The 25,512-nt window shown below is 38.3% G+C and overlaps 1 protein-coding gene across 4 annotated transcripts in view; it reads left to right on the forward strand.

Annotated features, from left to right (window-relative positions):
- Window positions 1-25,512, forward strand: part of GLMN (glomulin, FKBP associated protein) — a 43,075-nt gene that overhangs the window by 15,448 nt on the left and 2,115 nt on the right. For 3 of the 4 annotated variants that reach the window (XM_010598110.3, XM_010598111.3, XM_023558414.2), the window contains 9 exons: window positions 3,610-3,797; window positions 5,065-5,118; window positions 6,825-6,855; window positions 6,955-7,044; window positions 7,948-7,989; window positions 8,091-8,164; window positions 9,951-10,035; window positions 10,551-10,660; window positions 11,382-11,445. In XM_010598110.3, the coding sequence (XP_010596412.1) occupies window positions 3,610-3,797; window positions 5,065-5,118; window positions 6,825-6,855; window positions 6,955-7,044; window positions 7,948-7,989; window positions 8,091-8,164; window positions 9,951-10,035; window positions 10,551-10,660; window positions 11,382-11,445 (738 nt within the window). The remainder of the gene's footprint in view (window positions 1-3,609; window positions 3,798-5,064; window positions 5,119-6,824; window positions 6,856-6,954; window positions 7,045-7,947; window positions 7,990-8,090; window positions 8,165-9,950; window positions 10,036-10,550; window positions 10,661-11,381; window positions 11,446-25,512) is intronic. The other variant, XM_064282281.1, reaches the window with a different exon arrangement.

The raw sequence follows: 25,512 nt of genomic DNA on the forward strand, positions 1-25,512 counted from the left end.
TATCAAATAGACAGAGAGAGCAGGTTTTTAAGGAGGAAATTATGAGTAAGAGTGGGTGAGATCATCTAAGAAGGTAGATCAATGTGAGAAGAGAAATGGTCTAGGACTGAACCTGAGAGAGTCTGGCACTTAAGGTGAGCTCACCAAGGAGACCATCATTATGATAACCAGTCTGTATTTGTGTGTGATTTTCTCCAGCAATACTCACCTACCTGAGTATAGAAGTAGGGAAGGTGGATTTTAGTCATTTTTCAAAGACTGACATTATACTGGGTTGTTGCTATCAAGTGAATTCTGACTCATGGTGACCCCATGTGTGCAGAATGGAACTGCTCCATAGGGTTTCCAAGGCTTTGACCTTTTGGAAGCAGATCACCAGGCCTGTCTTCTGAGGTACCTCTGGATGGGTTCCAACTGCCAGCCTTTCAACTGGTAGTTGTGTGCTTAACCATTGTGCCACCTGGGGACTCCATTTTTTTTAAACTGGGTAAGAGCAAAAAAAAAAACCAGTTGCCGTCAGGTCGATTCTGACTCATAGCGACCCTATAGGATAGAGTAGAACTGCCTCATAGGGTTTCTAAGGAATGACCGGTGGATTTAAACTACCGACCTTTTGGTTAGCAGCTGAGTTCTTAACCACTGTGCTGCCAGACCTCCTTTTACTGGGTAGAAGTAGGTAAAGGAAATATAAGGTGCTGGTAGTTCAGATGACCAATTATGTGTGGTCCAGTTTGGATAAGGAAGGAAGGGAGTTTAGATGGGATGGATATGCTAGGTTAACATGGAGAGATCACAGGACTGGAAAATTCAGAGTTAGAAAAGTAGGTTGCTACGAGAGAAGAGGCTACGAGATCATTAGAAGATGGAATAGTGGAATTTCCGAATGTTAACTGAGATCCAGGATAAAGTTAGGTGCTGAAATGGACCGGAAGTAAAGGTCACCAGAGATCAAGAACCATGAGGCTGCCGTGGTAGAGCTGTATAATCTATGAACATTTCCTAGGATCAAGACAGAAGTTGGAGAAAAATTGTGAGCAGGTGCCAAAATCATCTTCAGTGAATACGAGGAAGTGATCAGGAAGTCAGTATATGACAGAGATAAGGACAGAAAAAAGGCAATATGGCATCTGCCTCAAAGGAAAATGTGATTTTGCCTGAGAGTGCGGGAAGAGCCAACATAACACCAAGGCTTTACCCACACCACCCTACCCCACTGCTGCCTTCCTGGCCCTGCAGTATACAGGGTGTGAGAATGTGGGCAGCTTCTACCAAAAAGGAGGCTGTGAATCAGTCAGGTTTAATAAAACCAGTGAGGTAGAGCAGGAATCCTATGAAGAGGTTGTGGGTATAGGGGAGAAGTCCTAAGATCTCAGTGGAAGAAACATTACAAGTAGAAAGAGCCGGCAGTGAAAAAACACAAAGCAGCTTAAAGAAGTAGAGGTGAAGGTCAGGGTAGGAGATAAAGCGAGGAGGTGCCTTCTGCTCTGTGCTACCAAAGTATAGATACGTGTAGTGTGGTTGGGATTGACTGGCCTGAACCATGCCTACAAGTGGTTTTGCTACAGAACTGCTTGTCTGTCTCAAGGGTTGTAGCATAGGAACATTCCTGAAACAGCAGAAGCTGCCATGAGGTTTGAGAAATTGCAGAGTGGCAGGTATTGGCTGGGCAGGGCTGCTGAATGGTGTGTGGATAAATAGTGCAGGCTGATTTGGACACAGGTGAACCCCACATTTCTAGAACACCACTGTAGAACCTAGTTACATATGGTGCCTTTTTAAAAAGCTATCCTACTCTGGAAAGAAATAAGTAGATAGGCTGCATAAGAAGAAACGGAGCTTTTTGATTCAGAGGGCATTTGGAATATGAGTACAGTCAACTTTCTGTATTGTAGCTGTAAGAAAAATGTGTGGCTTGGAAATCAGTGCAGCAGTGTATATTTAGCATTTGGTAGCTGAATAGCAGTTTCTTATGACGGAGGATGGTTTTCCATGTCTCCTTTTTATGTTCTGAAATGACTAATGGAGCTATCTCAGATCAGCAGATTTTAACTCCCTGAAGGCAAGAGAAGTCTTATCTGGCTTTATAATTCTCCACAGTGTCAGGCCCAGTGCCTGGCACACAGTTGTTTATTAAAAAAGTGAGTGAATATGTGGAATAAGCCTTTTCGTGAGCTGATCAGTAAATATTTGACAAAGGAATTATGTCATTTTCTAGATAAGGACACTGAGGCTTAGAGAGGTTAGGTAGCTCACCCAGTGTTGCAGTTAGTAAGTGGTAGAGACAAGATTTAAACTGTTGGGTACTGAAGGTCAGGTGCTTTCTAGTGTATACTGGAATCATGAGTGGTATAAGGGGCATAGGGGTGAACCTGTGTTTCCTTATAGTCTCTTTTTCTCCCTCTTTTACTCTTTAAAAAAGGATAAAGATTTAACCCTATGGTCCTGTCTATTTTTGTTTCTCTTTCTCTTATGGCACAAGAGCCCATACAACCTGAGCTGAGCGATCACTATTTCCTCAGCCTCTGCTATCACTGCCCACTGCTGAAGAGACCAGTATTCATCAAGCCCACCCTGTACCTAGGTCATAGCGGTCCTTGGAGCATTGTTCCTAGAGTACTTTTCAGTCGAGCAGTTGCTTTACTATTATCATTTCATGATACTTGTATGTATGTCTCACTTTTTAGATTGCTTTCAAATATCTCTGATGCACTTTCTAAAAAAAATGTAAAATGATTTTGCATCTGTTTATGCCAGAGCCCTCTATCTAGCCATCAGGTCATGTGAGTAAGACTCCTTTGTGTGTGTGCTTTAATCGTGATTCTGAATTAAAGACCAAGGTGATTTAGAAACCATCTGATAAACGCTTGTGTAGAATGTGATTTCGTTGTTAGCTTCTGTATGTTTTCTCTTGCTACATAACAAATTCCCACAAACTTAGCAGCTTAAAGCAATACACTTGTTATCTTACAGTTCTTACAGCTCATGTTCAGGGTACAGCTTACCTGGGTTCTCTGTTCAAGATAATCTCAGGTGCTGGCTGAGGCTGTGGTCTCATCAGAAGCTTAACTGGGGAACGATCCACTTCCAGACTCCTTCACATTGTTAGTAGAATTCATCTTCTTGTGGCTGTAGGACTGAGGTTCCTATTTTCTTGCTGCCTGTTGGCCAGGGGTTGCTATGAGCATGCAGAAGCTGCCTTACAGTCCCTTGACATGTTGCCCTCTCCATAGGCCCTTTCATAACATAGTAGCCTAGTTCTTTAAAGCCACCAAGGGAGAGCATCTCTCTGAGAAGGCCTGGAACCTCTTTAAAAACCTTCTAGCTGATTAAATCAGGCCTACCCAGGATAATTTCCCTTCTGAATAACTCAAAATCAGCTGGTTTGGGACCTTAATTACATCTGTAAAAATTCCTTCCCTTTGTCATCTAACATCATCCAGTGGGAGTGATGTTTCATCACTGTTGCCAAATTCTGTTGATTGGAAGCAAGACTCACAGGTCCCATTCACGCTCAAGGAGGGGATTTTTGTAGGGTGTGATTTCATTGAGGGGGTGGCTAATCACCCTAGGGTCTGTCTGCCACAGCTTCCTTTTTTACTCATTTCACAGGGGTTTTTATCAGCAATTGGAGAACCTTTCTCCAAAATGATTTTTAATCATGGAAGGAAAAAGAGGATTTGGAAACCTCTTGAATTTGAGGAAGAAGAAAACAAACAATTAGCAGACTCTATGGCTTCTCTGGCATATCTAGTATTTGTACAGGGCATCACTATTGATCAGCTTCCAATGGTCTTAAGGTAAGAGTCAATGTTTGGCTTATTCATGTATTCTAAAAGGAATATTATTAAACTCCTTTATCTAACATCCTATATATGTGTCTACTAACATGTTAGGACATTTAAAATAAAATATAAACAAAGGCTATTTTTATTCTAAGTGACACTAGCTGCTAAAGTTCTAATGATGCTGGCTATGATTTGTCAAGCTATGAAAAGGGTGAGTGTTGAAATAGGCATAAGGGAATGGTGGGGGACAGAGGTCAGAGGTGATAAACCGGTCTTGGTTTTGACAGTGTTGGGACCACCCTGGACTGTAAGGAAGGGAACTGGTTAGGTACCCATGGGCTCGTCACTGGATTACTGGCATAATCTCGAGTGGATCTTTATATATCCATGCTCACTCCTTTGAATCCAACCCATTCTCACATGCTAGAAAGTGAAGTTTTAAAAGTAGTCTCTTACTTAAAGCCTTTCCGTGCCTCCTGTTACTCTAAAAGTAAAATCTGAATGTCTTAACATGACTTATAAGACAGGCTGATGCATGGTGTGGCCCCTCTTTGATCTCTTGATTCATGTACCACCTCTTGTTTACTACGCTCCAGTAGCACCTTTTAGTTTCTTGTTCAAATGTGTCATGAACCTTCCTGCTGTAGGACCTTCATGCATGCTTACAACAATCTTTATCCTTAAATGTCACTTTATGAGGAAAGCCTTCTCTTACCGCCCAATTAAGTTTGAATCTTTCTGTTATAATTATCTTAAACTTGTCATTCTTTTTCTATAAAGTTCGTGAAAATTATATATATATATATATATGTCTATCATATAACATCTTTTGGACTTCACGGTCCGTGAGGATAAAGATTGTATATTTGTCTTGTAGGGCTTGGGTATATTTCTCTGTGGGAGTTTGTATATTTATGGATGCATATACCTGGGGATATATAAATATTGCAGTAATGGCTACCATTGGCATGTTCGTCATGTATTAAAACATTGTGTTAACAGCTTTCCATGCATTCAATAGGCATTATCTTTGTAATAATTCTTTGAAGTAGAGGATTATCTCATTTTACAGAAGTGAAAATCACAGGCTAAGACAAGATACTGCCCAAGATCCTGTAACTAATTAGTGACATAGGTGGAATAATTCTGTCTCACCCCAGAGCCTATACTCTTAAGCATTACATTCTACATTGAAAGTGACTTAGTATGTGTATAAAATTCCCAAAATATATATATGTGTATAGATATCTCTCTCTCTTTTTTTTTTCTTCCATTTTAGCCCATTATACCTTTTGCAATTTAATATGGGGCATATTGAAGTCTTTTTGCAAAGGTAAGATCATTCAAATGGTATTAGAATTAAACAGTAGTGTCCTTGACAAGATCAGGGGAGACTACCTTCTCTTTGCCAGGCCCTAATTAATTAAGCGCTTATTTTATAAAACAGTGAGGAAAATATTCACAGTAGAGAGAAATGAGTCAAAGAGATTTTTCACCAAAGTCTCTTATTTTAACTCAAGATAACTTTAAGATACTGTCTTAAAATTACTCCCTTGGTTTTCTTGTCATCTGTTTCTGAGGTTTCCTTATTTCAACAGTTGGTAAATTGAAGAATCCCTACCCCACTGAATCCTCTTCCACCTAAGTGGGGGTAGGTCAGTAAAAAATTCATGGAATGCTTTTGCTTCACGGACACAATCTGTTAACTGTATCAAAAGGAAGGAGGTATCTTGACCCCACTTTTTATAATCTAGATTATTGACAGTGGTGCCATTCAATTACAACTTTCCTCATTTGGGGTGCTAAGATGCAAGACTTTGCCTTTTAAAACAATTACAAAGTAATAGGTATGCATAATTTTTCAAAACAGAAGCGAAAGAATTTTATAAAGCTCTATGTGCTTTGTTTTCTTTCCCTGTTAAAACACGTTTAAATTATCTTTTGAGATCAGTCAGGGCCTTGCAGTACCATCCTTTAGGAACACTGTGATTATTAGGTGCTGTCGAGTCGATTCCAGCGCATAGCGATCCTGTGCTCAACAGAACAAAACACTGCCTGGTCCTGTGACTTCCTCACAGTTGTTGCTATGCTTGAGCCCATTGTGGCAGCCACTGTGTCAGTCCATCTCGTTGAGGATCTTCCTCTTTTCTGCTGACCCTGTACTTTACCAAGCATGATGTCCTTCTCCAGGGACTGATCCCTGCTGATAATATGTCCAAAGTATGTAAGATGTAGTCTCGCCATCCTTGCTTCTAAGGAGTATTCTGGTTGTAGGAACACTAGTGACAGTTTATCAGTCCCGTCTCTTCCCAGGTGAAGGAAGATTTGTAACATGGCAAATATCGAAAGCCTCAGCCCACAAGGCAGGAATTGCCAAGGGTCTCCTGGCACAAGTAGTTTTTAACTCTGTAAATTTGCTGCGTTATTATGTATGTCTTAATGATTTTATATTCTTTTTACTTAGTTCCTGTTATTTATATGGTGAGTGTACCGTATTCTTATATATTGTTCTTGAATCTAAGTTTTATGTTCTTGAGATTTCCGTACTGGTTAGTCATTGAGCCAAAAGTGTAACACTTAACTCCTTGTATGATTAGAATAAGAACCTGGAGGCTGAGATAATTTTTTGCCACAGTTCTTAAATATTTAGTTAACAGCGATCACAAACCTTAAAAAAAAAAAACCAATGGAGATCATAGAATTATTGTGTAAAAAGAACTGAAGAGATTTTACAGAAAAATTAACTGAAATAGTACTGGGTATAATCGATTTCTCAGTACATGCTGTTGAAGATCTTTTGATTTGCTGCCAAGAAGCAAGCCCCAAGTAGGCTAATTTTGGTCAGATTTGGATATCAGTGGCCATTCAAAGAAAGATCAAAGATGAATTAAAATTTTTGACTAAGTTCTTAAAACAGAATTTCTCCTTAATGATATGTATTAAAAAGTCTCTAAATTTCAGTTTATTTTTCCTAAAATGAAGAATAAGTCTAAAATAACTCATAAAATCATGCTGATAAATTTTAATATTCTCTTCTAGAACAGAAGAATCTGTTTTCTCCAAAGGATTGGTAAGATTTGTTTGCCTCAGTAATAATTTTAATACATAGTCATGTTAACAAATATATCCATTGACTTCAACATATATGTATTTCTATTTTAATCTGTAGGATCTGTTAGAGAATGCTTTATTAAGAATAGAAGACAACAGTTTACTTCACCAGTACTTAGAAATCAAGAGTTTTCTTACTGTGCCTCAGGTAATTAAGACATGTTTTCTATCTTAAAAATAGTCCCTTGCCTATTCTGAACTTAAGTAAGGTAGAGATCTTTTTCTGACGCCTGTCCCACTTTCTTCTCCATGTCCTTTGAAAACTAGTGCAGTGGTGTCCAAGTGCTGTCCAACAGAACTTTCTGTGATGGTGGGAATGTTTATTGTCTGTGCTATATAAAGCACAATAGCCACTATCCACATTGAACCCTTGAAATGTGGCTAGTTCAACTATGAACTGCATTGTAAATTTTATTTATTTAGATTAACTTACGTGTGGCTAGTGGCCACAGTACAACAGCACAACATGTAGTGGGGGAGCATAACCTTCTTTAACCCAGTGTTGGGTTTACTTTTCTCATAACTCAAAATCCCCAGGATTCCACTTGAGGGATACACTGACTCATTACTAGAAAGACTAATAAACATTGCATTTTTGCGTCCTATGGTTTATTTTGGCTAATACTGTTTGTTAGTTAGGATATCCAAGATAGGTTCCTAGATTTCAATGTGGAAACTGATTTTTCCACTTCTTAAATTAAAAAAAAAAACATGGCTTTCATTGATATATGAAACCTGATTATTTTGAAGGAACAGATTGTATTTCTGCATATTTGATTTCATGTTTATCCTCTCTAGACATTGAAAATTACCACTAAGTTTTAAATTCACACTTTGTAACAGCCCAGTCAATATCACTGACAAAATTGATTGCACTTCACTTACTGTAGAGATAACGGTAGACTGACCGAATGGCTCAGGGAAAAATTAACTTCACTTTTTTAAATCTCCTACCTTTACTTCTCCAGATTTTTAGCGTCCACCCTTGATAGTATAGTTGTTTGTTCACAATCAGTATACTCTAGTAACATCTGAATTGTTTTATTTGCAGGGCTTAGTGAAAGTAATGACGCTTTGCCCCATTGAGGCATTGGTACGTAAATGTTTTAGAACAAAATAATGAGTTACAATGAGAAATTGGATAAAAAATTTAATCTTTATTCATTTTATGTAATATTATTTGTTCCATTTTAGAGGAGAAAGGGTTTAGCTTTGCTGCAACTATATATTAACAAGTTGGATTCACAAGGCAAATATACATTATTTAGGTATGTATTAAGATGGTTAATTGCTAAATGTGTGGTTGATTAAAAACCAAAGAGTGTGCTGTCACATTGTAGAGAGAGCAAGTAGGGTCATATAACAATGTGTGTATAAGTTTTTTATGAGAAACTGACTTGAATTGTAAACTTTCACTTAAAGCACCAAAACCAAAAAACCAAACCCACCACCGTCGAGTCGATTCTGACTCATAGCAACCCTATAGGACAGAGTAGAACTGCCCGATAGTTTCCAGGGAGCGCCTGGCGGATTCAAACTGCTGACCTCTTGGTTAGCAGCTGTAGCACTTAACCACCAACGCCACCAGGGTTTCCACTTAAAGCACAATTAAAAAAAAAAAATGCCATGTCATTATTCCAGGGTATAGTATTTCAGTATATATAATTATTTCAGTATGATTTACCTATAATACAACTCTAGTTAAAAACCAGTTGTCATTGAGTTGATTCTGACTCACGATGACCCCAAGTGTGTCAGAGTAGAACTGTGCTCCGTAGGGTTTTCACTTGGCTGATTTTCACAAGTTGATCGCTAGGCCTTTTATTCCAAGGTGGACTCTAGATAAACTGGAACCTCCAACCTTTCAGTTAGTAGCCACACGAGTTAACTGTTCGTACCATTCAGGGACTCTACAACTCTAGTTGGAAGCTTTATTATAATAAGTTCTCTTATTCGCGATGGGTAGAAAAGGATTAATCAAATATGGATATATATGTTTATGAATCATGAATAATAATATATATTTTAATTCATTTAATTCAAATACTCTAAAATTAAAATGGACTTAAAAGATTAAACTGAGATTGATAAAGCTCCTGTTAGCACCTTATATACATCAATAATTTCCATTTTTCACAGTTCAAATTAATGACTTTGGAGTTGTAACTTTTGACAGGCTATTCATTATAAGTTAACAGCAGAGTTTACTAATAGTGCTGTTTAAGGGGGCAAAGAATGTAGCAACTCTCTTTTTGAGTTCGCAAACTTTTTACAAAGGACCAGATAGTAAATATAAGCTTTATAGACAATGTGGTCTCTGTTGCAGCTGTTCAACTTTGTAGCAAAAGCTGCCATAGACAGTTTGTCAACCAATAGGTATGGTGTGTTCTATTAAAACTTTATTTACAAAAACAGGCAGCAGGCTGTATTTGGCCTGCAGGTCTTAGTGTGGTGACCCCTGTTCTAGGTAGTAAAAGTGAGTTAAGCAGTTACAGTGCTTAAAAAGTCTACTTTGGGATCAGCCAACATTAGTATTCTTTATCATACCTTTTCTTTATTTATACTGATAAGAGCAGGTGATCTCAATTTCATGCTTAAGTCTTATAACAGCATCTGGTTCTCCTCTGCCTGTATCCCCACAAACATCCTCCCCTTAGGCTAACCCTATTGAGTTGCCTTTCTTTGCAATTAAACTAGTCTAACTGGCATTAGTCTACTTTCCCAGGGAATAATTTTGGGAGTTTTTAGGCTGTTACACTAGTTTCCATTCTTACTGTGTTAATTATTAAAACTGTATGTATAAGAATTCAAATTTGGTTCAATAGAAATTTCTTATTGGAAGAATCCAGTTATAAATAGAATTTACCAGTTAGTGACAGCATTAACTATAATAGACAACTTTGTAATTGGTATCACCTTGCTAATTGTCTTCGCTGTGGATTTTGTATTCCTCAGGATAAAACATAACCCATTTGAATTTGTAAGATTTTCATCATCATTTAATTTTAATGCCATCCGGGATAATTTCAAATGTATTGTAATTTTGGTTTCAAGGTGCTTATTGAATACAAGTAATCATTCAGGAGTAGAAGCCTTTATTATTCAAAATATCAAAAATCAAATTGATGTATCATTAAAGGTAAGAAAGACCATGCCAAGGTATCAGTTATCAATTTTATTTTATTTCGTAGGCTATATTTATTCACTTGTGGAATACCTTAATGTAAATTCATACCCCACAGACTTTCTCTGTCTAATATTAGGGTATATTTTTTCTTCCATTTCTGTTTTTATTCTTAAAAAAAAAACCTGAATTTTGAAATTTTGTTAACCATAAATTTAAATTGTATTAATTGCTTGAGCTGGTAATCTGACTTCTTTTTATCTTGTTATATACGTCTAAAAAAATTAAATAAGTCTAACCTATTATGTGAATATTCAGTAATTCCAGATAGAATACAGAGCGTACCATTGCTCCAAACTGTCAGGGTTTGCTCTAGGTATCTAGAAATAGTGAATGAAAGAATGGAAATTAGAGTTAAAAATATATTTTTTTAATTCATTGTATATTTTTGTAGTAGCAGAGTTTTAGAAAAACACATGAATTTGTCAGGCTTTTTTAAAACCTTTCCCAAATTTTCTTTGGCTTTTCAGAGATCACATAATAACAGATGGTTTACGGGACCACAGCTGATTTCCCTTCTAGATTTGGTACTCTTTCTCCCAGAAGGTGCTGAAACAGATCTGCTGCAAAACTCAGATAGGTGAGGTGTGACCATTGCTAAGGTTCAAATAGTAAATTTAGAATAAAATGGAAACCCCCTACTTAAGGAACCTAAACTAATAAAACGTATTTTTCTGTGATGTTATATCAGTAATTTATAAAACTACATAAAGATTTTTATGTTTAAGTAATTAGTTAATGGGTAAAAACAAACTCAAGAATATTCTTTCCAGAAGAATGACCAACTGTGTGATTTCAGTACCTTTGGCATACTCAGCATTCCATTATAGCACATAGAGATTTGCAACTAAGCATTTGTAACTAAAAACTAAGAATTTTATGTATATAAATTATAAAAGGTACTGTGTTTGGGTTTTGTTTTGTTTTCTAGAGCATCTTTTTCTCATATAGAGTATGTAATTTTTTTCATGTTACTGGAATGGATGTAGAGAAAATAATTGTAAGCATTTATAAAAGACATTTTAAAATTCAGAAAGCAAGAAATATTCTCAAATATTAAAGATAACAAAGCTCCCTTGGAAAAAAAAAGGATAATCTTTTTCCCAATTGTATTTTTTGATCTTAAATGAAGAACAAGAGTAATAAGTTACTACTGCTACTCCAAAAGATCTGTTGAGGGGAATAATTTCTAATGGCAAACATAATTCCAAAAATATAACCAAGATTTTAACTTATTCATTGAAATTTCTGTTGATTGTGTAAAACTATACTTTAACAAATTAAATGTTTTTAATTAACAGGATTATGGCTTCATTAAATTTATTGAGGTATTTGATTATCAAAGATAATGAAAATGACAATCAGGTAAGTGAATTATTTGAAAAGGACACTGAGAGTATATTTCAGATGCATAAGGCGTGTTTCAGATTTTCTTGATCAATACCTGCTTAGGCCAGTATTTCATATTTTACCCTTCTACAGAGGCTGGGGAAAGTGCTACCAGTTGTTCTGAAATCTGAAGCCAGTATCACCACCTCTAGCTTCCTTTTCTGTCTTAGTTATTGTCTTAGCTATCAAGTGCTGCTGTAACAGAAATACCACAAGTGGATGGCTTCAACAAACAGAAGTTTATTCTCTAACAGCCTAGTAGGCTATAAGTCCGAATTCAGGGCTTCAGCTCCAGGGAAAGGCTTTTTCTCTCTATCGGCACTGGAGGAGGGTCCTCATCATCAATCTTCCTGTGGTCTAGGAGCTTCTCAGGCTCAGGAACCTGAGCTGGATCCAAAGGATGCACCCTGTTCCCCGTGCTGCTTCCTTGGTGGTATGAGGTCCTGGTGTCTCTCTTTTTGCTTCTCGTTTCTGTGTCAAAAGAGATTGTTTTAAAACACAATCTAATCTTGTAGATTGAGTCCTGCCTCATTAACACAACTGCCACTAATTCCATCTCATCAACATCATACAGATAGGATTTATAACACATAGGAAAATCACATGAGATGACAAAATGGTGGACAGTCACACAATACTGGGAATCGTGGCCTAGCCAAATTGATACACATGTTTTGGGGGGAAATGATTCAATCCATGACAGTTATCCAGAAATACCACAAGTGGATGGCTTTAACAAACAAATTTATTTTCTTACTGTTCAGGAGTCTAGGAGTCTGAATGTAGAGCTCCAACTTTCTCTCTCTGTCTGCTGTGGTGAAAGGTCTGTGTCAATCAGGACAGCCTCTTCTCAGCCTTGTCCACAGGCAGGCCTGTCTCTGGCCCTTTGCCCCCCAGCCTAACCTCTGCCCTGCTCCAACAAGTCTTAACAAAGCTCTCTAGCTCTGCCAGTAAGTGCACAGAGGCATCCAACTCTGCCAGGAAGCCTCCTGTCTAAAGGGACTCAGCTTTCTCATTCTGTGGATTGGCTCCCATGCCATCCCATACCGGTGTCCTGGTTCTGCTGCCACCACTTCTCGCCATCTTGGCGCTATCTCTAGTGTTAGAGTTCTTTCTCCATCTCCTGGTTCTAAGAGGTTCTCAGCACAGGGACCCCAAGTGCAAAGGACACGCTCTACTCTTATCTCTTCTTGGTAGTTTTCAGGGTCCCTATCTCTGCTTCTCTCTCCTTTTATCTCTTGTAAGATAAAAGGTGTGACTCAAGTAACGGTGTGACTGGAATAAAGGTGGTAAGGGTGGTGACTTGAGTCACACCCTCTAATAAGACAGTTGCTCAAGATACACCCCACCCTGATCCTGCCTCATTAACATAATGGACAATCCACCCTCAGATGGGTCTGTAACCACAGGCATAGAGGTTGGGATTTACAACACATCACAGAATGGAAGATAATTACATCAGATCACAAAATGGAAGACAACCACACAATACTGGGAGTCATGGCCTAGTCAAGTTGGACACAGTTCAATCTATAATATTCCACCCTTTGGCCCCCAAATTTCTGTCCTTACCACATGTAAAACATACCTACCCCATCATATAATCTCAAAAGTCTTAAATTGACTCCAAGTCCAAAATTTCATCTTCTGCAAAATTCCTCTTCATCTGCGAACCTGTGAAATATAGAATACAAGTTATCTGCTTCCAAAGTACAATGATAAAACAGGCACAAGGTAGACATTTCCATTACAAATGCAGAGAAGGGATAACAGTCATCTTGGTGGAGACCCCTCAGCCCTGGGCTTCAGTTCTGCCTTCCAGGCCCACTGGGATGGCAGCTCTGTTCACTTGGCTTTGGGTACCCTATTCTCCCAGTCTATCTGACTGACGACCTCAGCCACAGCCGGCCCTGTTCTTCTGTCCCTTGGGCATGGCAGCCCCGATCCCTGTGCTTTGGACAGCAGCCCTATACCCCCAGCAATGGCAGCCCCACACTCTGGAACAGAGTTGGTGAAGATCTGACTCTTGGAAATCTAGGAGGCTATGGCTCCTCCCTGCTTCCTGTGCTCCTTCCAACAATTTTCCTGATCTCTGAACAGCTCCAGGGATGTTCCTTGTGATGGTTAAAGTTGTATGTCAACTTGGCTGAGCCATAATTCTTAGTGGTTTGGCAGTTGTGATGTAGTTTGGCAGCTATGTAATGATGTAATCAACTCCATAATGAGATCTGATATGATGTGATCATATCCATGATGAGATCTGCTATAAGCAGCCAGTCACTTGAAAGGGAGTTTCCTTGGGGGTGTGGCCTGCATCCAGTATATGCGGACTTTCTGGCAAAGCTCATGGGCTTTTGCTCACTCTGGATCTTGCATCTGGCTCCTGTTTATCTGACCTCCAGTTTTTGGGACTTGAGCTAGCAGCTTACCTGCCAATCTTGGAATTTGTCAGACTCTGCAGTCTGTGAGCCAGCAGCCTGCCAGTTTACCTGCCAGTCTTGGGTTCATCAGCCCCTGCAATTATGTGAGTCAGGAGAAGCCTCCAGCCTGACCTGTGGACTTGGGACTTTCCAGCCTCTACATTTGCGTGAGCCATTTCTTTGATATAAATCTATATATAATAATGTGTGTGTGTGTGTGTGTGTGTATGTATGTATACACACACACACACACACACACACACATATACACCCCTTACTGGTTTTGCTTTTCTAGAAACCCAGCCTAAGACAGTCTTTTTTTTGTTGTTGTTGGAGAACAACAGATGTAGCTCCTTTGGCCTGTTTCCCACCTGTAGAATCCCAAGAGGCAGACAGCGTTCTTTTCTTTCGTTCTTTCTCTGTCCTGTTCAGTCTAAGTTGATGGGTTTTCTGCAGTGGTAGGTGGTTAGATCCATCAGTCACAGGCTTAGTCCCTTTAACAAAAGGTTGTGTAGCCACATCCTTTGTGAACATTCTAGGACATGTGTCTTTAGTTTGCATAATGGAATGTTCTCAATCTTTAAGTTCTCTTATCATTTTGTACAGTTTATTTTTAAGTCCATCTCTTTCCTATTGCATTTTACTATAAGCAGCAAGGAGATATCAGGCAGCCCCTTTAAGCTCTTGCTTAGAAACCTCTTCAGCCAGATATCCCAGTTCATCACTTAGAAGTTCTACCTTCCACCAAACATTTGAACATAATTCAGACAAGCTCCCTGCCGCTGCATAAAAAGCATCACCCTTCCTCCGTTGGGCAATCACGTGTTCATCATATTCTTTTAAAGCCTCCCCAGAAACACATTTAATGTCCATAATTCTACCAACAGTCTCTTCAGGGCAATCTAGGCTTTTACTATTAGGCACCTTAAGACTCTCCCAGTTTCTACCCATTACTCAATTCCAAAACCACTTCAACATTTTAGGTATTTGTTAGAGCAGACCCCACTCCTGGTACCAAATTCTATCTCAGTTACCTAGTGCTGCTATAAAAGAAATATCACAAGTGGATGGCTTCAGCAAATTTATTTTCTTACCATTTAAGAAGCTAAAAGTCCCAAATTCAGAGTCCTGGCTCGTGGAGACAGCTTTCTCTCTCTCTTAGCTCTGGGGGGAAGATCTGTGTCAATCAGGACAGCCTCTTCTCATCCATATCCGCAGGCAGTCCTCCACTCCTGGGCCCCTCAGCCCCTCAACCCAGTGTCTCCCTGCTCGGGCAAGTCTTACAAAGCTTTTTAGCTCTGCTGATAAGTACCCAGGGGTACCTTCTTTGCCAGGAAACCTCCTGCCCAAAGGCACTCAGCTCTTTCTCGCTCCGTGGGTCTGCTCTTGTGCTTTCTCATGCCAATCTCCTGGTTCCACTGCCACTGCTTCTCTGCTGCCACTTCTCGCCGTCTTACACCATTTCTGGTGTTATAGCCTCTCTCTGTCTCCTGCTTCTAGGAGCTTTTCAGTGCAGGGACACCAGGTCCAAATGACACACTCTGCTCCCATCTCTTCTTATTGGTGGTGTTGAGGTCCCTATCTCTGCTCACTTCTCTCTCCTTTTATCTCTTGTAAGATAAAGGGTGTGACTCAAGTAAGGGTGTGGCTTGAATAAGGGTGGTGACTAGGGTAAGGGTAGTGACTTGAGTCACACCCTGTAGTAATCCTGCCTCATTAACATAATGGACAGCTAACCCCCAAATGGGACCATAACCACAGGCATAGAGGCTAGGATTTATAATATATCACAAAATGGAGGATAATTACACAGGATCACAGAATGGAAGACAACCACACAATACTAAGAATCATGGCCTAGCCAAGTTGACACATATTTTTGGGGGACACAACTCAGTCCATAACACTTTCCCTTTCCTGTTGTATCTCTTCTGTCTTGTTGTGAGCATTGCTTAGCCCTTTTGGAGCAGATAAGTTATAGATCCCAAGTTAACTGACCTTTTGGAGCTCAACGTATATTTGGGTGTCTTGTTCAGTTGACTGTACCTATAGCTCATAATTTAAGTCTGAGACCTCCATGTAATATAAAAGCATCTGATATTTTTGTATCACTTCATCAGACATGGCAAAGCGTTTTAGCACTAAAACTGAATTTGCTAACAGAACCTTTAGGATAATGTGTAGGAAGTTAAATTTTTTAAATAGCATGTCATTAGAGGTACTCAATAAATAGAAAACTATTTGAGGGAGATTTGTCATACAGTAAAATTATATTTGCCTTTTATCTTCTCTCTTCTACCTACCCTGTTCTAATAGCTGCTCTCCCTGTGTGTCACCTTCATTAACTGAGTCATAATGTGACATTTCTTTGTAAAATTTTCAAACGTCCGTCAAAGTTCAAAGTATTTTACAGTGACCATCTGTTTACCCACGACCTAAATTCTATCACTAACGTTTGACTCAACTTGCTTTCTCTCATATCCCTTTCTCCACCCTCTATCCATCCATCAATCTGTCTTTTTTTTAATGCATTTCAGAGTAAACTGCAGGTATCAATATGCAAGTTGCTGTGGAGTCAACTCTGATTCATGGCAGCCCCATATGTGCCAGAGTAGAACTGTGCTCCACAGGGTTTTCTTTTATTTTTTTTAAATACTTTTTGCTGAAAATATACAGCAAAACATACACAACTTTAACATTTTCTACATACACAATTCATTGACATTGATTACATTCTTCAAGTTGTGTAACCATTCTCACCTTCCTTTTCCAAATTGTTCCTGCCCATAAGCTGGCTATGTAACCTTTCGAGTTGCTGTTGTCAGGTTTGTTCCAATATAGATAGTTCTTTGAAAGAGCACAGTACTCAAGGCAGACATTCTTTACTAGTTAAGCTAAACTATTGTTTGGTTTAAAGAAGACTTCAGGGGTTATTTTTGATTTAAGGTTTAAAGGTTCTCTCAGGGCAGTAGTTTCAGGAGTTCATCTAGCCTCAGTGGCTCCAGAAAGTCTAGATTCCATGAGAATTTGAAATTCTTTTCTGTCATTTCCTCCCTTTGGATCAGGATTCTTCTGTAGAATCTTTGATCAAAACATTCAGGAATGGTCAACAGGCACCATCTAGTTCTTCTGGTCTCATAGGAAAGGAGGCAGTTATTCATGGAGGCAGTTAGCCACGCATTCCATTTAGTCCTCCTGTTCCTGACTCTCCTTCTTGCTCTGTTGCTCCAGGCAAATAGAGACCAGTTGTTTTGCTACACAGTGAACTAGGAGGTAGAACAGAAACACTAAAAATGATACTAGGCCAATAAACTGGAATGTCCCATGAAACCATGACCCTAAACCTACAAAGCAAGAGTCCAAATTCCATGAGGTGTTTGGTGGTACATAAGTAGCCTCAGCCACTGTTCTTTTTTATAAAAACAGATATTCCACGACATTTGCCAATTTAACTTTTATAGGTGTACAACTTACCGACATCAATTACATTAATCAGCTATGTAAGCATTACCCTCAGTCAGTGTGAATTTTCCATCACCATAAAACAGAAACTCAGTATTCCATAATAACCCTGCTCCATCGGGTTTTCAGTGGCTGATTTTTGAAAGTAGATCGCCAGGCCCTTCTTCAAAGATGCTTCTGGGTGAACTCAGACCACCAAACTTTTGATTAGCAGCTAAGCACATTAACCGTTTACACCACCCAGGGACTCCACAGATATCAGTATACTTTCTCCTTAATATTTCAGCATGCATTTCATTAAGTAGAATTAAATACTTGTTTACAGTTTTTCTTTAAGTTAAAATTTACATATAATGAAATGTACAAATTTTAAGTGTATATGCACTGAGTTTTAAGAAATACATTGTGCAATCTCTGCTATAATACTCACAGGTAATGCCTCAGTTTTACTTGGCTTGAACATTTTCTGAAAAATGAAAGGATGCAACCAGGTTATAGGTCTGCTTTCTTATTTAACGGTTTTCTTTAACGTCAAAGTTGAAAAGAATTTCATAGTGATCACCATTTGACCCACCACCTAGATTCTGCTGTTAACATTTAACTCTGTTTGCTTTATCATATACCCATCTTTCCACCTTCAACATGTTTAATAAATATATTTAATAAAACTTCATTAGCAATCAAATATTCCAAACCCGATGACTTTGAGGAAGCTAAGAGCCTCTCCATCATAGAAGCATTTTTCACCAGTGCGGTTGGTTGTGTATATAAATGAGAGACAGATCTGTCCACTGGTTAATCAAAAAATGACAGCTCTTGAGATTTTAGAAATTTTTCCTGTCATTTGGGGAAATGATACCCTGGTGATGCTGAATTGTGGGGACTTTAATTCAAAAGGCTTCTAACCAGAAAAAAAAAAAAAACAAACCCAGTGCCATCGAGTCGATTCCGACTCATAGGTACCTATTTTGGGCAAATTAAGTATGATGAGAGGGTAATTTAATCATATTTCATTTCTTTTCCTGTTATTTTGAGTTACCGTCAACTGACTTATTTTCATCATTCCTCTCCTCACCCTACTATTTCATCTGTCTTTATCTCCTTGTCTGAGTCAGGGCTGTGAACCATTTCTTCCCAGTTCGGTCATGGCCAGAAGAGCGAAACAGGAACGAATTTGAATTAATAAAAATTGGGTGAACTGGAACAAGAAGAATTATAGGCCGAAGCTCAGCTAGAAACCTAACCTCCCTCTTAGAAAACAAGAACAGCATACACACTGCATAGCAACCAAATCTCTGGCCCATAGGATTTTGAGCAGAGTTCGTTTTCATTTAAATAGTTTCTTTCCCCAAGATTAAAACATTTCTTTTTGTGTGATATTTGCAGAGCCAAATGACTTCAGGTGATAGAAATCCCTTAATGTTAAAAGCGACAGAGGTTCTACAGGGTTTCATCACAAATAAGAAACCATATACAAATTAGGAGAAGGGGAAACTGGGTCTTGTTTGCTTCTTTTTATTTCTTCATTATTACTGTTGATTATATCCATTCTGACAACTCTCTTCTAAGTCGGTTCTGATGAAAGTCGAATACTCTTCTTTTTAGTTTTTATTATTACTGCCTTTTATTCTCAGTATCTTTGTAATCTGCTCTCTGAACATCTGCGAATGAACGTCTGAGAATGTGATAACATCAGCAGAGTGGATGCTACGACACTGTATGCAGTACATATTACTAACAATAAGATGTACAAAAAAAAAGATGGCTATAAGTGCAGTTCGTCGTAACTTGAATATTTTGTAAGTCGAGGACTGCCGGTACATTGAAGCCTGTGAGAGCTGGAACTCAGCGGGACTGTCTTGTTTTTCTGGGTCTCACAAGTTTCCTGCCTTTGACAGGGTGCGTTCTTACCACTTTTCTGTCACTCTGTTTAGTGGAAAATATTTAAGAGTTTTCCTTTTCTGACAGGTTTCCACCTTACACAGGTTCTGACTTTGACAGGTTTTACTGTATTTTTTTTTTTTTTAAATCTTAAGTTACCTTTTTTCCTAGATATTGAAGATAAAAGAAATCTTAAAAGGATGTTCTTTGTGACTTTTTTTTAGGACTGATAACTTTAATACAAGGGCGAGAATGAAACGTTTTTATTTCCACAGCTGCTTCATTCCTACGTGCTTCATGTTTGTGGAATTATGCTGAATAGAATATGTAATAAATTTTCTTTAGCCTAATTTTAACACATTTTTACCTGCAGTTTCATAATTATGGGCTGGGTATTGGAATAAATTATTGCAATTAAAACACAGCAAAGTTGTAATATGTAAAGACTTTCTAAATGTATGCTGCAATCCAGGAGACTTACCTACATGTGACTATTTAACTAAAATTTTAAAAAGTTAAACATTCAGTTCCTCAGTTGCACTAGCCTCCCTTCAAGTGCTCAGTAGCCGCATGTGGCTGATGACTATCACATTAGTGCAGAGAGAGTACATTTCTGTCATGGCAGAAAGTGCTCTTGGACAGCGCTGTTCTAGATCATTGTTTCTCAACATATGGTCCTTATCAAAATAAGCTGGATTTTTTTTTCAATGCAAATTCCTGGGTTCAACCTCAGACCTACTGAATCAAGTCCTCTGAATATAAGAGGGAAATTGGCTCACATGGGACTGAAATAGTTATTCTTCTAGCATATGTGGGTATGATGCATCAAACAAAGGGCTTCATACTGTGTGATTCCACTTATATGACATTCTAGAAAAGGCAAAAATTATATAAACAAAAATGAGATGGTTGTATAGGGGTGGGTGAAGGGAATTGACTGCAAAGGTAGGGACGCAAGGGAGCCTTTTGAGGTCATGGAAGTATTCTCTATCTTGATAATGGTGGTATAGTTACACAACTGTATATCTTTGTTGAAACTCAGAACAGTACACCTAAAAAGGTTGTATTTTAGTGTATATAAATAATACCTCAACAAATCTGACTCAAAAAATAATGTTTTGTATACTGCTTATGCCATGTGTTAGGGCTTCTAACGTTGTCCGTATTTTTTCTTCCATGATCTTTATCGTTTTAGATTTTATATTTAGGTCTTTGATCCATTTTGAGTTAGTTTTTATGCATGGAGTGAGGTATGGGTCTTGTTTCATTTTTTTGCAGATGGATATCCAGTTATGCCAGCACCATTTGTTAAAAAGACTGTCTTTTCCCGATTTAACTGTTTTGGGGCCTTTGTCAAATATCATCTGCTCATATGTGGATGGATTATGTCTGGATTCTCAATTCTGTTCCATTGGTCTATGTATCTGTTGTGGTACCAGTACCAGGCTGTTTTGACTACTATGGTGGTATAATAGGTTCTAAAATCAGGGAAAGTAAGGCCTCCCACTTTGTTCTTCTTTTTCAGTAATGCCTTATTTGTCCTGGGCCTCTTTCCCTTCCACATGAAGTTGGTGATTTGTTTCTCCATCTCATTAAAGAACGTCATTGGGATTTGAATCGGAATTGCATTAAATGTGTAGATCACTTTTGGTAGAATAGACATTTTCATAATGTTAAGTCTTCCTATCCACGAGCAAGGTACGTTCTTCCACTTATGTAAGTCTCTTTTGGTTTGTCGCAGAAGTGTACTGTAGTTTTCTTTGTACAAGTCTTTTATATCTCTGGTAAGATTTATTCCTAAGTATTTTATCTTCTTGGTGTCTTCTTGGTGGCTACTGTAAATGGAATTGATTTGGTGATTTCCTTTTCGATGTTCTTTTTGTTGGTGTAGAGGCATCCAACTGATTTTTTGTATGTTTATCTTGTATCCCGATACTCTGCTGAACTATTAGTTTCAGTAGTTTTCTGGAGGATTCCTTAGGGTTTTCTGTGTATAAGATCATGTCATCTGCAAATAGAGATGCTTCTTCCTTGCCAATCTGGATGCCCTTTATTTCTTTATCTAGCCTAATTGCTCTAGCTAGGACCTCCAGCACAATGTTGAATAAGAGTGGTGATAAAGGGCATCCTTATCTGGTTCCCGATCTCAATGGGAATGCTTTCAGACTCTCTCCATTTAGGGTTGTGCTGGCTGTTGGCTTTGTATAAATGCTTTTTATTATGTTGAGGAATTTTCCTTCTACTCCTGTTTTGCTGAGAGTTTTTATCATGCATGAGCATTGAACTTTGTCAAATGCCTTTTCTGTATCAATTGATAAAATCATGTGATTTTTGTCTTTTGTTTTATTTATGTGATGGATTACATTAATTGTTTTTCTAATGTTGACCCATCCCTGCATACCTGGTATGAATCCCACTTGGTCACGGTGAATTATTTTTTTGATATGTTGTTCAATTGTATTGGCTAGAATTTTGTTCAGGATTTTTGCATCTACATTCATGAGGGATATAGGTCTATAATTTTGTTTTCTTGTGGTCTGACTTAAAAATAAAAAGGAAAGAATCAGGCTCAGTATTGCACTAGACTGGTCAGGTAAGCACTCCCATTCATCATATAAAAATCCTTAATGTTTATTTTTGAAAAAAAATTTTTTTGTTTTCCTATATATGCATAAATATTATGTATAGTTATATATAATATATATATAACTATATATATTATATATATAATTATATGTAAACCAATGAAACGAAGCCCATTGCCATCAAGTCGATTCAGACTCATAGAGAACCTATAGGACAGAGTAGAACTACCCCATAGGGTTTACAAGGCTGTAATCTTTACAGAAGCAGACTGCCACATCTTTCTCCCAAAGAGCAGCTGATGAGTTTGAACCGCCAACCTCTTGCTTGTCAGCCAAGCACAACCATTGTGCTGCCAGGGCTCCTATAGCTACATGTAGAAAGGATTTTTATACATGTGATGATATATATAGAAAGGGTTTTTTTGCAAAGCTTTTGTTTCAGTTACATATACACGTGTTCGGTTGTGATGTAAAATATTTTCTTACTGTGGGTGATAGTAAAATATTTTGAAAAATGCTACCCTAGAAAAACTTTCACCCTGTGTGAATAGTAAAACATACAGCAATTTCAGTGCATCATTGTTTGAAATACTAAAAAAAATACTAACAGGATAAATTGTGTAGTATAATGGAATACCTGTATAACAATTCCGATACCTGAGTGGTGCAAACGGTTTGCGCTTGTCCACTAACCAGAAGGTTGGCAGTTCGAACTGACCTGGTGGCACTGCATAAGAAAGGCCTGGCAATCTGCTTCCATAAAGGTTTCAGCCAAGAAAATGCTGTAGAGCAAGCAGCTCTACTCCGTAGAACACATGGGGTTGTCACGAGTCAGAATTGACTTGCTGACAACCAGGTTTATATACCAATTCAAATGAACGAATTAGAGCAACACAAACGCTGAAGTAGAATGTATACAGTATAATGCTCTTTATATTTGTTCTATAATATGCAAAATTGTAATAAATTATTTAACTGATACATACATTAGGAATCTGAACTGTCAAGTTTTAGATTAACGGCTACCTCTTGAGTAAAGGGGACTTCAACCCAATCTAATGTCTTAACTCATTTTTTTCTAAAAAGTAATTATGATAAAATACTTAGATTTGAAAAAGCTAAATGTAGGTTTAAAAGATATTTTCTCTATACTCTTCCAGTAACCTAATTTTAGTCTTGAAAGCCATCAGTGAGACGGGGCAGTAGTAGTGGGTTCTACCTGTAAGCTTACAGGTAAAGGCAAGGGAGAGGGGAGAAAAATAGAGAAGAATAAAGAAGAGGCTGGAGGGAGAGGGTGAAAATAGGAGAAATAACATGCACCATCCTGTGTGACCACGGTGGCTGAAGAAATTTCTGCTGCATTGCTGCGTAACTCACATTTTCCATGAGGAAACAAGAAAATGTTTTATTGATAGAAGTTTAAAAGCATATATCCTAAAACCTAACCCATTGTCATAGAGTCGATTCCGACTCATAGCAACCCTATAGGACAGATTAGAACTGCCCCATATAATTTCCAAAGAGCACGTGGTGGATTCGAACTCCCGACCCTTTGGTTAGCAGCTGTAGCACTTAACCACTACGCCACCAGGGTTTCCTAAAAGCATATATATATTTTAATTTTAATTATAAAACCAGAAGTTTCATTGTTTTAAATTTGTTGTGGTTTAAGTGAAAGTTTACAAATCAAGTCAGTCTCTCATGCAGAAAGTTATACACACCTTGCTGTGTACTCCTAGCTGCTCTCCTCCTAATGATACAGCACATTGCTCCTCTCCACTCTGTATTCCCGGGGTTCATTCATCCAGCTTCTGTCCCCCTCTTCTTCTCATCTCCAGACAGGAGTTGCCCACATAGTCTCATGTGTCTTTGAGCCAAGAAGCTCACTCCTCACCAGTATCATCTTATAGTCCAGTCCAATCCCTGTCTGGAAAGTTGGCTTTGGGAATGGTTCCAAACTTGGGCTAACAAAGGATCTGGGGACCATGACCTCCAGGGTCCCTTCAGTCTCAACCAGACCATTGTCTGGTCTTTTGACTAGAATTTGAGATCTGTATTCCACTGTTCTCCTGTTCCATCAGGGATTCTCCGTTGTGTTCCTTATCAGTGATTGGTGGTAGCCGGGCACCGTCTAGTTCTTCCAGTCTCAGGTTGATGGGGTCTCTGGTTTATGTGGCCCTTTCTGTCTCTTGGGCTCATCTTTACCATGTGTCTTTGATGTTCTTCATTCTGCTTTGCTTCAGTTGGGTTGAGACCAATTGATGCATCTTAGATGGCCACTTGCTAGCATTTAAGACCCCAGATACCTCTTATCAAAGTGGGATGCAGACATTTTCTTAATACATTTTGTTACGCAAATTGAAAACAGGTTTTTTTAAATCAAGATAAATAAGCAAAAAAAAATAATAAAAATTCCATCATCCATTGTTGATAGAGTGTATGCTTTTCTAGGGTCTCTGACTCGATGGCAGTGGGTAGTGGGTATGTTAGCACAACTGTACATACCTTTTTTATTTTTAAAAATAAGATCATACTTTTTTTGTAGCCTTTTTTCCCACTCAGCAGTGTGTCCTGAAGAACAATATTTTGATGGCTTTGTAGTTTTCCATTGTGTGGATATATCAAAATTTACCTATTTTCCCATTGTGAAGTCTCATTAATTCCATTTTTTCACTATTTAAAACAATATTTCTATAAACATCTGTGCAATAGACTATAACATCTTCAATTATTTCTCTAGGATAAGTTCATAGAAGCTGAATGAAAGGGTATGCATATTGTTAAGGTTTTGTATGATTCTTACGGAGAAATTAGGAGGATAGATTTACATGGAAAGGATGTATGTGTCAGTTGTTGCAGTTATCAGTATTGAAGATAGATGTGTAGATTTTATTTGGAGGGCCATCAGTAAAATGCCTTGGATCAAAATGAGTTCATTATAAATAGGTTTTCATTGTCCCAGTTAAGGATAATTGGATTTCTAAGATTTCTTTTTTAACCTAAGATTTTTTTTTTTAGACTACCTGGAAACATCAGTGGTCTTCATTTTCTCCCTTTTCTTTCCTGCTCTTTTCTTTCTCCCTTTCTTTCTGTAAAATTAAGACTTCATGATTTCCCTTCTATAGTGCTGCAGGACGACATACTTTTGGAATAAAAGCCTCTAAAATAGATAACAAAATAACTCTAAGCTGTCCTAGGCAGGTAAAATCTCCATCTACACTGGGCACCAAAACCGAAACCAAACAAACCTGTAGCTGTCGATTCCAGCTCCAACTCAGAGTGACCCTATAGGACAGAGTAGAACCGCCCTGTAGAGTTTCCAAGGCTGTAATCTTTACAGAAGCAGATTATCGCTTCTTTCTCCCACGAAGCTGCTGGGTTTGAACAACTGACTTTTTGGTTAGCAGCTGAGCACTTTAACCACTGTGCCACCAGGGCTCCTTTACATTGGGCGCCAAGGAAGTCCAAATTAGAACCTCCATCTGTAGGGAAGGTGACCCTCTAGAACTAGATCTGGGGCAAGGCTATCAAAAGGTCAAGGTTTGAAGGGATGCACAAGGTAGTCGTTGTGGGGATGGTTTATAGGGGAAGAGAAATTTCTCAGACTGGATTATTCTCAAACAACTTTCAAAAACCTTTTAAGTAGTAGATCTCAAAACTAGGACCTGCTCAAATGGTACAATAATGAGTGTACT

This window comes from Loxodonta africana, chromosome 3, assembly GCF_030014295.1.
Source record: "Loxodonta africana isolate mLoxAfr1 chromosome 3, mLoxAfr1.hap2, whole genome shotgun sequence".
Taxonomy (NCBI): domain Eukaryota; kingdom Metazoa; phylum Chordata; class Mammalia; order Proboscidea; family Elephantidae; genus Loxodonta; species Loxodonta africana.